Below are 15,486 nucleotides of genomic sequence, written 5' to 3'. Positions count from 1 at the left end.
CATAAATATATACAACTATTATGTAATAAAAAAATAAAAATTAAAAAAATAAAGTATATGAGAGGATATGCATAGGTTATATGCAAATACCACACAATTTTATATAAGGGGCTTGGACATCTGTGGATTTTGGTATCCACAGGGGATCCTGGAACCATTCTCCTATGAATACTGAGAGATGACTGTATATGCAATAACAGTCCTTAGGGTGTTGCTTTTAAGTCAACTATCAATAGCAAATTATAGAAGGGTTACCACTCTGTTTTTTTTAATCACATTATTTGATTGGTAGTTAGACATTTAGATAAGTTGGGTGAAGGTTTGTAGAAAGATACTATAGGACTTTAAGATAAATCAAGCAAGCAATTTCAGTATATAGAAAATTTAATATGAAATCACTTAAAATATTTCAACATTAAGAAGTTTTAGTTCAGTGCCTTGGCATGAGACGTTTAAAAGCATATTGGGGTCTAATCTCAAATTAGTTCAAGGGAACAGAAATAACTGAAAATTTATGTATATGTGTATGTGTATATATATACACACACACACATCTATATATACATGTATATATTCAAATTATATATGTATAAAGATATTTGTAGAATCAAGATATATAGGGATTATATATCTATATATAGATATACTATATGTGTCTATTTATACAGATATATATATTTATCTTCCTGTGTGTATCTGTATATATACATGTATATACATGTGTGTACACTATATACACAGACACACACATATAAAATCTATTGTAGTTAGTGGTGGAATTTTCTAATTTTTCTCACACACATATTTTGGAAAGCTTACCCCCAAAGGGGCACATTAACCGTACATGGAACAGAACCCTTCTCTTCTACTTTAATTCATTTCTTTTTAAATTTATTTCTATTCTTCCACTTTCAACTATTGCAGCCTCCTTCCACGTTGTTAATTCAGATAGGAAATTAAACTCACTTTTGTGGAATCAGAGATAATTCTGAGTTGGAAAGAACCCGAGTATGCACTTGGGCCTGTTTCCTGTCTTCAGGCAAAGAGATAAACTAAAGCTAAGAGAGATGGACTGTCTGTTCTTTGCCTAAAAGGTCACATTTCTCAACTATTGGGGTACAAACTATATTTCATGAAGTAATTTTTGTAAAATAATTTTTCTTTAGCTATAGACACAAGTAAAGTAGCTACGTATAATTAAGTTTTTAGCTTGCCTCAAATATGACCTTTGTTCTTCTGGAAAAGTTTCCTCCAAAATCAGTAGCAGTAGCAAGTATGGCAGAAAGAGAAATGTGGTTCTCCATGGGAGAGAGACTATTTCAAGCAGTTATATCTTTTTAGCAAAATGTTTTGTGAGGTTTTCTGGGAGTGTGACACTTTTAGTGCACACTCAAAGACTTGTGTTTTCACATGTATAGAAGTTCACTTGGGGGTTTCCAAAGCCTCCCGTATTTTCACTTAAGTGTGGTCTTATAAAACGCAGTTTTTAAAAAATCTATGGTTTACTAAATGTAACATGTTAAAAATTACTGAAAAATTTGCCAATGTAAATCCTAAATTTAGGTTTACTAACTTAAAATGAAGCATTAAGACCAAAAAAAAAAATTGAAAATTTTATTTTCACAGGGGATTTGCACAAAAAGAACATATTTTTGTCCTGTGTGTATATAAGCATTTTTCTTTCCTTAACTTGTTTCTGTTGTCTGCACACAACTAGAAGATGCTTTTCTTTATTTTGGTTTGGCCAAAGATGCTAATGGTTAAATTATGAAGGACTTTGTTTTACTTATTTTAAGTGGTGAAAACTGTAGTTCTTAATCTATAAAGAATTATCCAGGTGGAGATATAAGAAAAATACAAAAAAATGGGAAAACATGTAAACATAAGTTATGAGGTATTTCAAAAATACAGTGCCAGTAAAAATTCTCTTTCCCACAATTTTCAACTGCCAGATCTCTTGCTTTAGTCTTTTTGTCCTTATATTTGGAGAAACAGAAGAGTTTGAGATAAAAGTCCCTTTGAGGATGTGAGGGTTGCAGTAGTTTACAGCAGGGTCAGAAAAGGAAAGTAATAAAGCAATATTTATGTGTTTTTGTATAAGAACAAAAATATTTCCTTAAAAATTTGTTAAAAGGTTTTTAGTCCTATAAACACTCACTTTTATAGGGCACATGATTGTCTGTGTGACTTCTCTTTCCAGAGGAAGACTTTTTTATTTTTAAATTCTAGGAAAGCATGACTTATTCAAATTAGATTTTCCATGCTATATTTAGTTTTACAGATGTGTTTAGTTCTAAAACTGTGGTTTACTGTATTCTGGGGAGAGCATGTATATAAAAAAAAACCCAGGACACTCTTACAACCAACTTAGATACAGTCAGTTTTAACATTCCACTGTGATCTCTCAATTCTTACAGCTTATTGCTTCCATTAAGAAGAAATCTCTGAATTCTCTGCATCTAATTTTCAATGGCTACAGTCTGAGAAACTGACCCATTATCACTTTTTCTAAATAACCAAGTTCTCAAAGTTTCTGAAAGCTCTTTGATCTTTTTTTCTGGGAGTGAAATAGGTTGTTTCTCTTATATAACAAGAATCAGGAATTCCCAGCAAACAGATTTCATTATGTATAAAGCATATTTCAGAAACACACAGACCACACACGAATATGCTCTCAGTCAACATTCACAGGCATTCACTCAAGGGGTAAACCAGTAATGAGTCAAACATATGTACTCATGCAAATGTACAATTGACAGCAAATTATTTTAGATATTAATGTCATTTCAGTATTAAAAATGAGCTGGGAGACAGCTCCTGTGACATTTGGTATGAAAGCTTTAGATTGCAGTTTTCATGTAGAAGTAGCTTCATATCACATCTCGTGAGTTTCGTATCGCACAGCAGAGGACCATACTGAATATCATGCCAAAGATCTGAAACAGAAGGAAACACTCATCAGTGACTTTGAAAAGGGTACTGATTGGTAAAATGTTCAGCAGATTTTCTGTGTGCCTAACTCAAGTTAACAAATAATTATAACCAATTATTACCAGTTACAAATGACATTTTAGTATGTTACTTAAGGTTGGCTATGGGGTAAAGATTTCCAGATTAACTGTTTAAATGTATATGATTATTGTTAACAAGTAACAAGGCTCTGCTTTAAAGGAACCTACCCTGCTTCAGAATTATAGAACCGTTCTGAATACTTGTGAAAGACAGATACAATACTGGCTTTGGAATTTTATATTTCAGGTTAATTCCAGATCTCTTTTATAAGTTTATTTTGAAAATTGTGTTCATAACCATTTGTTGTTTAGATATGCTTGTGGTCTAAATAATTTTCTATTGTTGGAAAAGCTCTGATTTTTTTACAACAGTGTCTGTATATAAAAAAATGGAGTATCAGCTGGGTGCAGTGGCTCATGCCTGTAATCCCAGCACTTTGGGAGGCTGTGGTGGGAGGATCGCTTGAGCTCAAGAGTTCTAGACCAGCCTGGGAAACATGGTGAAACCCTGTCACTACAAAAAATACAAAAATTAGCCGAGCACGGTAGTGTGTCCCTACAGTCCCAGGTGCTTGGCAAGCTGAGGCGGGAGGATCGCTTCAGCCCAGGAGGTCGAGGCTGCAGTGAGCTATGATCGCACCAATTCACTCCCTGGTGACAGAGAACCTGTCTCACAAAAAAAGAAAAAAAAAGTGGAGCATCACTTCATTTTTGGTCCATTTTTAAGGGCAAATGATGCTTCACTGTTTAATTCAACAGTTTTAGCAAAGCATAAACCAGTGTTTATACTATGATATTATTGACTTTTACCTTTTGGATAGTTCTCTGAGAAGTCAAATACTTGATTGAAATCAATATCCACTTCCATGGTTTAAAAGAAGAATGCCAAAGATTCTTCTTGTCTGCAGTTATTTCCCCTACAATTTTGTAGAGCCCATGAAACCCTATCTGTAGGCACCATTCTATAAACTACTGTCAATGCTTATTTTTAAAAATGGGTACTATAACTTTCTGGTTCTCTCCTCAATTCCATCCTAAGTCAGACTAAGATCTGTAAATGTTAAATTCAATAAGATGAATGATCAGTTGTTTTGAAAAGGGAGGGACAGAAGCAGGTAAGGGTATGGCCAGGAACAGGATTTCAAGCTTCTGGATGACAGGACTAAGTACCAGTATGTAGCACAGGAGACACCCAACGGACGTTTAGTTAACTGATTACATTGTGCAACTCTCACTTTACAGAGAAAAGAACTAACGAAGAAACCTGGAGGTGCCGACTCAAGATAGGCTCGCGGCCGGGCGCGGTGGCTCAAGCCTGTAATCCCAGCACTTTGGGAGGCCGAGACGGGTGGATCACGAGGTCAGAAGATCGAGACCATCCTGGCTAACACGGTGAAACCCCGTCTCTACTAAAAAATACAAAAAACTAGCTGGGCGAGGTGGCGGGCGCCTGTAGTCCCAGCTACTCGGGAGGCTGAGGCAGGAGAATGGCGTGAACCCGGGAGGCGGGGCTTGCAGTGAGCTGAGATCCGGCCACTGCACTCCAGCCTGGGCGACAGAGCAAGACTCCGTCTCAAAAAAAAAAAAAAAAAAAAAAGAAAAGAAAAAAAAAGATAGGCTCGCTATGGGCATTTCCCCTTTACCACTGCCATAAGGTTGGATGTAATCTCTACCCCATCCTGGCTTCAGTGACTTCTTCAGTCTCAGCCTACTGCTGACACGAGTCAGGGGTGAATGCTTCTAGGCTGCTCATTTGCTGAGATTGTGAAACTCTCCATTATGTAGCACATGCTCAGACCTGCCTCAGGATTGTCCTTTGGGGAGCTGCGTAACTGCAGCCAGGCTATCCCCAGAGCAGGTGGGAAGGACCTGAGAGCTGTCCCTTGATTTGAAGGGCCTCAGCCGAGTATTTCCAGCCACTTCCCCACCCCTCTGTGCTCTAAATACAGAAAAGGGGAAGGCGCTTGTGTGTCCCCTGATAACTGCAAATTCACTGATTTCCTCACAATTCCCACAGCCCTTGCCTTAGTTTAGGACATGAATTAATCTACATAGAGGGCTAGAGACTAAGTGCCATCTTAGTATTAGCTATTATCACCCAACCCCTGGACAATGGAAATCACCCTTTAACTAGCCTCCCAAATCCAGTCTTGCCTCCCTCCAACCTTTCCTCTATCCTCTACCACAGGTTCTTCCAACCCTTGGTGACTCCCCTCTCCTTAAGGATGAAGCCCACCCTTTCAAAGGGGCATGCAAAGACCTCAATGATGTGGACGCAACACTCTCCATTACCATCTCTCGCAACTCCTGCCATACCTGTCCCCTGCTCTCCGTTCTTCCCACACACTCTTCTTTTGTACTTTAGAAGTACAGAGCCACCTGGTGGTGGCCTGGATGCACTACGCTTAATACCTTCTATGGCATTGCCTTTGCCTGGTAGATTATTCAGAGAGCTGGCATTTGTTGAGTGCTATATGTCCCAGACACTTTACCTGTAATAATTTGTAATACTACTTTATATGTAGTATCCCATTTAATTTTCACGGCAGTCTTATGAGGTTTATATATTAACAAGATGAGGAAATTGAGGTGTAGAGAAGTTAAGAAACTTTCCTATGATCCCAGAGTTTGCAAGTGGTGGAGTCTAGAGTTAAATCCAAACTATGTGATGCCAGAGCTCGCCCTATTAATCTCTATGCTCTGCTGCCTCTTAAAATCATAGATGAGAGAGATTAACCTGATATGTTGCATTGAATTTGTAACAGTAGAAAGAGACCCAGAACTGAAAATCACTTATCTGGGTTACGGATGGTAGCCTTAAAATGGGAAGTTAATAACAATGGTACACTCAAGGTCATAATGAGTTAAAGTTGAAATTTGTATTATATTTTAGAGGACAAACTATTAATATATTTAATGAGCTTTGTTCTTAGAAGATATAACACATTGTGAACAAAGGTCTTTTTTCTTTATGAGAATTCTCTCTTAAGATACTATCACACTTGAAGAGAAATAAGATGCAAAGTTTCAAGGCTTTTAGAGGGCAAAAAAGGTAAGTTCTAGAACTTTCTCACCGTGAGACCTGCAATTCCAATACCGACAATTCCAATGAGCTGGAGCTTAACACTGATTATGGTCTCAATTTCATCGATGCAATTCTGTTTTGAGGAAAAAAAGCCAGGAATAAAAACTGATTGTATGTGTCAATCATTACCCTGATCCAATCCTTTCCATCCCTACAGTTCATTCTATGAGAGTCAATCCACGCCAGCTTCTACTCGTGTTTCAACAATTCATCTTTGGTAACATCATCTTGATAAACTTAACGCAAAAATGCAGTTTGGGGAAAAAAATAGAAGTCTCTCTTTTGGGTGAGATTTTCATGTTTAGGACATTGGCTTCTTCAGAGCCCTGAAATATAACTGGAGGAAGCTATTTGTCTGGTTCCAAGGAATCTAAAAATTTGGAGCCACTTCTTACTTGTAGCAAATAAGTAAAATACCCTTAAAACAATAACTCTTTGTTTTCATATTGTCATTTACAGTTTAAAATACTTTCTATGTCTTTGATCCAATTTACTATGCAAGGTAGGCATGACCTATTAAGAAACTAAAAAGTCTTAACAGGTTCAAGTTAAACAAAGAAAAGCCAAGAATTAGAAAAGCCAAGTCTTGGGAGCTAAAAGACCATTCTTTTCTGTGGTGGCTGGGCTGGGCTAGGTGGGTTCCTATCCTTTCATCTGTGCCCATAAGAGACCTGTGTAGCATAGATTCAAAGGGCCTTCATGGATGTGGGGAAACTTAGACAGAAAGCCAAATAGATCACCTGTAACTATTATTAGTTTCCCCAACTTCAAACACTTCTATTTGGAGTGCTCTTAAATAGCCGGATGCTCTCAATCCAACAGTATCCCCGGGTTGTTCAGATCTGTTCGCTTGTCACTGGTTGGTTCCTTCTGATACCATCTGAGCTATGTGAAACCCTCACTTCTCTCTTTGTATTTCCGATCACACTTCATTCATTCAACAAACATTTCTTGAGCATCTACCTTGCGTTAGTCACTGGAAGAGGGGTGGCAGATGCAGAGACAATAGGATATGGTTTCTCCTGCTTTCTGGGAATTCACAGTTTAGAGAAGGACACAGATCCACAAGAGAAAGCTATAATACATTCTGACAAAAGTATGAAAACTACTGTTCTATAGAGTGGCTCCCTTACTTAGTAGAAAAAATAAGAGTCAACCTATAGCAATTCTTTCACTCTTCCTCTCCTTCTCCTATACACTTAGATGCTCCCTTCCTTCAGTGCCAGGCATTGCTGTAGGTAGCAAGCACACTCCTGACTCCTTTTTCTCTAATCAGAGCCAAAGAGGTACCCTTCTCTGTTGAAAGTTAACCTCGTGGCTGGGCGTGGTGGCTCACACCTGTAATCCCAGAACTTTGGGAGGCTGAGGTGGGTGGTTCACCTGAGGTCAGGAGTTCGAGATCAGCCTGGTCAACATGGCAAAACCCCATCTCTACTAAAAATACAAAAATTAGCTGGGCATGGTGGCACCTGCCTGTAATCCCAGCTACTAGTGGGGCTGAGGCAGGAGGATCACTTGAACCTGGGAGGCGGAGGTTGCAGTAAGCCAAGATCTTGCCACTACACTCCAGCCTGGGCAGCAGACTGAGACTCCGTCTCAATAAACAAATACATAAATAAAAATAAAATAAAGTTAACCTCATATCCTGCTTTGGGTCTCTCCCTCAGCTCCTCAGGAAGCCTGTGCTGCCAGTTACTTTTTTTCCTTCCTATACATTCAGCCTCTCCTTACCCAGTGACATTTCCACTTATCCTATTACCATGCTCAAGTTCTTCAATCAAAACAAACAAAACAACACTCAAGATTGTCCTCCTCTAGTTCTGCCATTAGGCCCTCCTTCCCTTCATTGCCAGTTTCTTTTTGTAAAAACCAAATGTACAAAAGATATATTGGCTTTAGTCACAAAAGGAATACATGCTTCTTGTAGAAATCTAGAAAAGAGATTTTTTTTTAAAAAGAAGCATCTGTACTCTCACCACAAAAGGTAATAAATTTGTTGGTGATACTCACACACACAAACACACCTACACCCTTAGGTCATTCTTTATATTCAACAGTGTGCTTTTTTAACTTAACAACTTCAAAAATGCCTTGTTTCACTAAAAAATTCTTCGAAATCATGATTCTTTTTTTTTGGAGACAGAGTCTTGCTCTGTCACCCAGGCTGTAGTGCAGTGGCACAATCTCAGCTCACTGCAACCTCTGCCTCCCAGGTTCAAGCGATTCTCCTGCCTCAGCCTCCTGAGTAGCTGGGATTACAGGCACATGCCACCATGCCCAGCTAATTTTTGTATTTTTAGTAGAGACGGGATTTCACCGTGTTGCCCAGGGTGGTCTTGAACACCTCAGCTCAGGCAATTCACCTCCCTCTGCCTCCCTAAATGCTGGGATTACAGACGAAATCATGATCCTTAATGGTGGTAAAACATTTCATCATATAAATAGACCACAATTTATCTAAACAATCCCCTACTGCCATATATTAACAGCCTATCCAGCGTTTTGTTCTTATGAATAACATGTAATGAACAAAATGGTTTGCACAAAAATGTCTGTCTGCATTTCTGATTCGTTTTCCTTAGAATAAACTCCAAGAAGTGGAATTTCTGGATAGAAGGGCATAAACACACTTCATCCTCCAGTCTTACACAGTCATACTGATCTTTAAAACTATTTACTAATTTCTCTGAACATGCTCATCACATCACTCTTACCAAAACTGTGTATTATTAAGGGGAAAAAAAAAAAACTTGGTCAATTTCATAGGTTAAACAACAGCATCTCTTCATTTTAATGTGCTATTAATTTTAAATATTACTTTTAATTTCCTATATTTTCTATATGTTTAATGGTAATGTGGACTTTGGCTTTTGTAAACTTTCTTTTTGTGTCCTTGGCTCAAATCCAAACTTCTTGAAAGGATGCTCTCTCTCCTCACATCTTGCTCTCTGAAACCTGGGCTCTGTCCTCACTCCATCCCTCACAGCACGCATCAGTTGGTTCCTTACATGCTAAATCCTGCCATCTTTTCAGTAGTTATTAGTGGACCTTCTTAGGCTTTTAGTTCCCCACACAAACCATGGCATTTCTGCCTCTGTGCTGTTGTTTACCCTGGTCTCTCGGCAGGCAGACCTCCCCCTCCCGCTTCCTGCCCAATGCTAGCATAATTACTTTCCATTCTTGAAGATTTAGCTGAGACAGCATTACCTCCAGTCAGCCTTCCCCATCCCCCAGCCTCTGGCCTCTCCTAAGTGTCTTTCCCTGTGTGCTTTCGGAGCACGATGCACATTCCATGCATGCCTAATCACTGCACTGTACGGACTTCATGTTCATCCCTCCTACTAGACTGCAATGCAAGCTCCTTGGGAGTAGGAACCTTTTCTCCTTCCCCTTTGCATCCACAGTGCCGAACATAAGGTAGGCAGCCGATCAATACTGAATTGCCCTCAACAGCAGCATATGGGCCTGGTGACCATTCCCTCTCCTTCCTGCAGTGTCTCCTCACTTGTGTCTGGCTGCCCCTCCCAGTTTCCTTCTTTGGCACCTCTTCTTTTGCCCACCCTTAAATGTGGTTGTTCCCCAGGGCTCCGTCCTCATCCTTCTTTTCTTCCAAGTCTAATGAATCAAATCCGTATTTATAGCTTTAAGTTTCCCATCAAGTGCTGACACTCAGACCTCTCTCCTGAGCGACAAACCAGATTTTCCAACTGCCTACTGGATATTTCCACTTGGAAGTGCCACTGGTTCCTCAAAATCACCATGTTAAACACAAAGCTCATTTTTCTCCACAACTGGCTCCTTTTCCTCTCTCCCTCAGCTCCGTAAATGACACCATCATCTACGTAGGTGGTGAAGCCAAAAACCCAGTAGTGGATTCTCCTCTCTTCTCTGATTTTTAACTGGTCACCACTCCTATAGACGTCACTTTCTAAAAGACCCTCTTTAACGTCTCTTGCTAACAACAAGGGCAGCAGCCTTCCCAATGGGTCTCTCAGCTCAACGCTATTCATTTTTCATCAATCCTCTATGCTGCCACTAGAGCAAATTTGGTAAAATGCAGATCCCATCCCAGATTCTACCTTCAATGGCTTCCTAAGCTAGCAGCATGAAGGCTAGACTTTTGGTCTCACAAGAGTGCCCTTGGCCCTTTGAGTACGGGTCCCTCCTTTCTGAAGTACTCATGTCCCACAGGCAACCTGGGCTTTCAGACACTTCTGCCGCTGGCACTCGCCTGCAGACAGCTACCTTTTCTCTCCTCCATGCCTTTGCCCTGTGTTTCTGCCAGAAATATCCCATCCCCCCAAAAAATATTTTTTGCTTGCTTACTGAACTCCTAGTCATCCTTCAAAATTCATCCTGAGAATCACATCAGGGAAGTGCCTGTGGACCCTGGAATCCTATGCCAGGTTTGTCTGCTGCACTGTCCTGCATAGCCTTAACTCAGCCCACGTGCTGTACATGGCTCCTGTGCGGGTCTCCCCTGCCAGACGTGAGCACTTTGAGGGCAGTGCTGTCTTGTTCATTTCATTCAACTCAGAAAGACCCAACCAGTGTTAAATGGGCAATTCGGGACACAAGCTGGAGCTAAAATCTCATCCACCCCATTCACAGCCGAGGATCTAAGAACATCTACATTATTGTCTCCATAGTCTCATAGTTCCCTCTCTCGTTCCCACATTGTATTTTTCCCCAATTACTTTGCTGACACTGTATGACAAAAGTCATTAATGATATTCTAACCAACAAATCCAACAAACTATTTTTGGTCTTCATTTACTTGTCTCTTCCCAGCATTTGACTTTATGGGTGAACCATCTCCACCTTGGCTTCCCAAGTAGACTCTGAATCCTCCTTCACAGTCTCTTGTGCTGGCTTCTTGGCCTCAGTCTGCCCCTGAAATGAGGGAGCCCCTGCTCCTTCCTTGTTCTGTTCATTCTCCCTGGTGCTCTCGTTCACTCCGAGGGCTTCGGCTATGGCCAAACTGCTCAGTTTCCCACACCGTGTCTTCATCTCAGCCTACCCGTAAGTCGACAGGCACCTAAAGTACAAACTTGACCAAAACCAAAGTTGTCATCTGTCTCCAGGATCTGCCCCTTTCCCTATATTCAGGGAGTGGAACCTCTACCCACCCAGCCACCCAAGCAGAAGTCTGGAAATCTTAGTCCCTTCCTTCCATTCACTCACCACTTATACCCACTAAGTCACCCAGGCCTGTTGATTTTGCCTCCTGAACGTCTCTTCAACTGTCACTTCCTTTCCATCCCTACTGTTTCTGACTTGCTGTGGCCACTCATCCTCTCTTATCAGGGTGACCACAAGTGCCACCTAAGCGGTCTTCCTCCATTACTCTCCAACCCTATTCTATCCTTCACACCCCAGCGGCCTGAAAATACTCTCTACAACTCAAAGCGGATTTGCTCACTCTCTACTAAAATCAATGGCTTCCTCAAACTTCCAGGTGTAAAATCCTGCCTTTGCCTGCTTTTCTCAACATGTTACCCAGTGCTCTCCGTGGGCTCCCTGTTCTCCTGCAGTCCTGGAGTTTTTCAGGTGGCCGTGTCTGTGTTCCTGCTGCTTCCTGGGCTTGGAATGACCCTCCTTTGTTAGAACTCAGCTCGGGGACCCACTCCTCTATGAACCTTTCCTAAATCTGCTGCTTTAGGGCTCCCTGTTCAGACTTCTTACATAGCACTATTGCCCTTGACTAAGTCTGTGAGGCCACTGAGCACAGGGACCATGTCTTTTTCATCTCAGAGTTCCCAGAAACTGGCATAGTGTCTGACACACAGAACTGAATAAAGGAAGCATTTATCAGTGCTTGGAGAGGTGTGGGACAACATTCTTGGGCACAAACTTCAGCCCTGGTGACCTTAATTAATACCATAAGCAGGTGGCATCACTACTGGAAGTTGGCATACCATTTTTCCCCAGGGCATCAGGGGACTGTGACACCGCATTGCTTCACTTATTTCACACAGAATAAGGCCAAGCCACAGAGGCCACTGAGAGAGGGCCTCCCAGAATCCCTGAGGTAGGAACTGAGCCCCTGGCCCTACCCTGAAGGCAAAAACACCTCACACTACAGGTAGAGCAGGAACCTTGGTAGAAGCTTACCTTGTGTCCCAGAAGCTCCTTTGGGCATGTAGGCTGAACCTGTTCGGAGCTTTCCTTCCCACAGCACTGAAACTAGAGAGTCAGAAAAGAGACTTCAGGGCCAGGAAGGAGGAGCAGCAGCTACAAGTCTGGGCACCCTGCTAAGGACTGGGGTGCCGAGGTGGCAAAGCAGCTCCGAGGCCCAGTCACTGCAACCCAGACTGCTATTTCTGGAAGGAGAGCGAAGAATCACACAATCATGCTGGCAAAACAAGAAAATGACTTTGCTAAAGCCATCTGAGTTTATGATGGGAAGTGACTCAAGGCAACCCAAACAAGGCAAGAAGCTAATTGACAGTGTTTGTGTAAATTGTTGCTTTTTAGAAAGGTGTTGGGGCTTTAGATTCCTTCTTTCAGACTGGGGGTCATTTAACCTGCTGAGGAGCTCAAGTTTTATGAGCTTCAGGAAGGACTCATTAGCTGGGAATAGTCTGGGAAAGAGGGGAGAAGTGGCTGCAGGAAATTCCAGGGTCTGAAAGACCAGATTTGAAGATTGGCCAGCAAACAGGTATCCTGCCTTAGGCTAGTTGGCCCTTTAAGACAAAAGAACCTGTGTGCTGCCTCAGGTCCGGAGGGCAGCTGAGGTGAAACTGTGTAAATGTATAAATGGTAGCCACTTTCCAGGACATAACCTGTCCTAGACGAGAACTAGGTACCTGAAAACACCTGACCCAGGAATTCACAGCTACTTCTCCATATCACAGTGTCTAAAAAATGAGAATGACTCTGGCCTGGCCCATCTCCTCTGCAAGCCTTCCGTGATTAACTGCATGTAGCTCTGAGCACTCCATGGACAGCACAGTCCCACTGAATGTTCCAGAAGGGAGTGTAGCTATCTCCCATGACCCTTCATTTTCCAAATGAGAGAGTTGAGTGGGTATCAGGGAGGCCAAGTAACTTGCTCAAGGTCACGAGGCTGTGAAGTGGCAGAGTGGCAGCTAGAAATTAGCTTTTCTGACTTAAAGATTACACTTGTTTCTGTTACACCACAATGCTGCCCTCTGACAGAGCCTGCTATTTATTTGGGCTCCTTTCTCCGTAACCTTGTTTGTGCTCTTTTGTCTCTTTGGGGCATGTGTCTTTTGGATTCATGCTGTTCTGTCCCTCTTGTGAACTCTGTGTGACAGGCATCTTTCCCTTCTAGGGTTCCACACATAATGCAAACTATGGCCCTCGAAAGGGCTAAAATAGGGGGTGCTACTTGGCTTTACTGAATTTATTTTTATTTTTCATCCTGGTGATTGGTGAGAACCTGGCTCAGACATAATCTTCAGAAGCTGCGATTTGAAGGAAGAAGTGAAGTTACTCACTGTTGAGTGGAAGGTGATGAGCGTCCCATTGCCTTTTCCCCTGTCTTTAAGGTAATCATTATAAGCCTCTTCATACATGGTCTGAACATGGCGGATAGCCTGAAAAAATACCAGGAAAAATGAGGGACTACTGAGTGGGAAGTTTCAAACATTCTCCTTTCATCAAGGAAAATCCCTGCTTCCACATCTTTCAAAAATACTGCCTTTCTCATAAGAATGATACAATGGACTCTGGGGACCTGAGGGAAAGGGTAGGAGTGGGGTGAGGCATAAAAGACTGCACATGGGTACAGCGTACACTGCTCAGGTGATGGGTGCACTGAAATCTCTGAAATCACCACTAAAGAACTTACTCGTGTAACCAAACACCACCTGTTCCCCACAAAACCTGTTGAAATAAAAAAAAATACTGCCTTTCCATAGGTATTTTAGGATAATTCTGCACATATGGAGAAGATTATAGTTTCTGGAGTCTCTAAGATGCTTTTGAGGATGGAAGGATAGACTAACCAGAACAATTTTCATGGACTAGAAAGATTTCTGACAGTTCCCAAACCCAGCTGGGCATCAGCATCAACTGGGCCCCAGATTCCGGGGCTCCACCCAGGTGATTCGGATGCATAGCTAGAATCGGGACTTATACATTCCTGTTACCCCATTGGTTAAAAGCATTCAAATCTTTTTATGACATGGTTTAAAAGACATTCATCACCAAGGAAAACTTTCTACATTCAAATATCATATAAAGCTTAGAGAATGCTTTTTCTAGTATAAAAGCCTGTGATTTCAAATCCACAGAAATCTCAAAAGGTCCGAAGATCCCATTCTACTTCTGTATGTAGCTGAATTTAAACTAACCTATGAACACAGCCAGCTACTTTAGAAAAACTCAAAAAGAGGTGACACTTACTATTCTACATGTTTACTGTTTTTATAGTCTAAAATAAGTTCATAAACATAATATTAATGACACAGGAGTTAATGTGAAATACAGCAAACTTAAGTTTCCATTCTTTCTCCTTTTCCATTCCATTCTCTTCTACCCCACAGTGTGTTTTACCCTCCTAGAAAGGCTACTTCCTCTGTGTGTCCTCCTGATAAGCTATTCTGGACATGTAGAGTTGGGCAGCAAATATAAACTGGCTTCACTAGCCCACAGCAGGGCAGGCTCTGGTCTTTGAGAATGAAACGGCCCTGTCCAGGTCAATCCTTAAGAAGAAATGACAGTCTGACAGGGGATGAGAATCTAGATTCTTTCTCAAGTCTGTACTCTAACTCTTACCCCATTTCAAACTGGGGAAGAATCTTAAACTAGAGATCCTTTTTTGTTTGTTTTTTTGGTTTTATTATAGACCACTTCATAAGTCTAATGGAAGATATGAACTATCCAAAAAAATGTGAGCATGTATATATGCCTGCACACTCATACACACATATGCTCAGTTCTGCACACCACTTCTAAGTTAAAAAGTTCTGTTTAAACTACAATAATGGAGATTATTTGGTTTCTTAATAATATTGTGGGTATCAATATTCTAACACTTTTAACCATCACAGAAAAATACTATAAGTAATTTACTTACTACCCCCTTGCCTATAAAAGCAAATACTCCAGTGGTTACTTCAGCAGCAAATATCACCAGGAGGCAGGTAAAAAACTGTAGAGGAGAGAAAATACTAATTTCATTAATTTAATACCTTCTCAATTTATATATTTTGCACCTTAGTTTCCCTATGTAATGGCTGAGTCGCTTTCATGCGGTTCATTCATTCATTCATTCACTCATTCATTCAGCAATTGTTTATTGGGCATCTATTCTGTACCAGGTACTGTCCTTGGTGCTGAGTATTCAGTGGTGAACAAGTTAATATCCCAATGTCTCTGCTACCACGGACCTTGGATTGGACAGGGGAATATACGATAACT

The 15,486-nt window shown here is 41.1% G+C and overlaps 1 protein-coding gene across 3 annotated transcripts in view; it reads right to left on the bottom strand.

Moving 5' to 3' along the window:
• Window positions 1-1,600: 1,600 nt before the first annotated feature.
• The window catches only part of TSPAN2 (tetraspanin 2), a 42,612-nt gene continuing 28,726 nt past the window's right edge, over window positions 1,601-15,486 (bottom strand). The window contains exons 4-8 of one of the 3 annotated variants that reach the window (XM_001111915.5): window positions 15,143-15,217; window positions 13,560-13,658; window positions 12,211-12,282; window positions 6,086-6,169; window positions 1,601-2,936 (exon numbers count right to left, since the gene is read on the bottom strand). In XM_001111915.5, coding sequence (XP_001111915.1) covers window positions 2,871-2,936; window positions 6,086-6,169; window positions 12,211-12,282; window positions 13,560-13,658; window positions 15,143-15,217 — 396 coding nt within the window. In that variant the 3' untranslated portion in view covers window positions 1,601-2,870. The remainder of the gene's footprint in view (window positions 2,937-6,085; window positions 6,170-12,210; window positions 12,283-13,559; window positions 13,659-15,142; window positions 15,218-15,486) is intronic. The other 2 variants (XM_015148875.3, XM_015148886.3) reach the window with 2 other exon arrangements.

The sequence above is a fragment of the Macaca mulatta genome, chromosome 1, assembly GCF_049350105.2.
Source record: "Macaca mulatta isolate MMU2019108-1 chromosome 1, T2T-MMU8v2.0, whole genome shotgun sequence".
In the NCBI taxonomy this organism is placed as follows: Eukaryota; Metazoa; Chordata; class Mammalia; order Primates; family Cercopithecidae; genus Macaca; species Macaca mulatta.
This window is presented reverse-complemented; position numbering and strand designations above follow the sequence as displayed.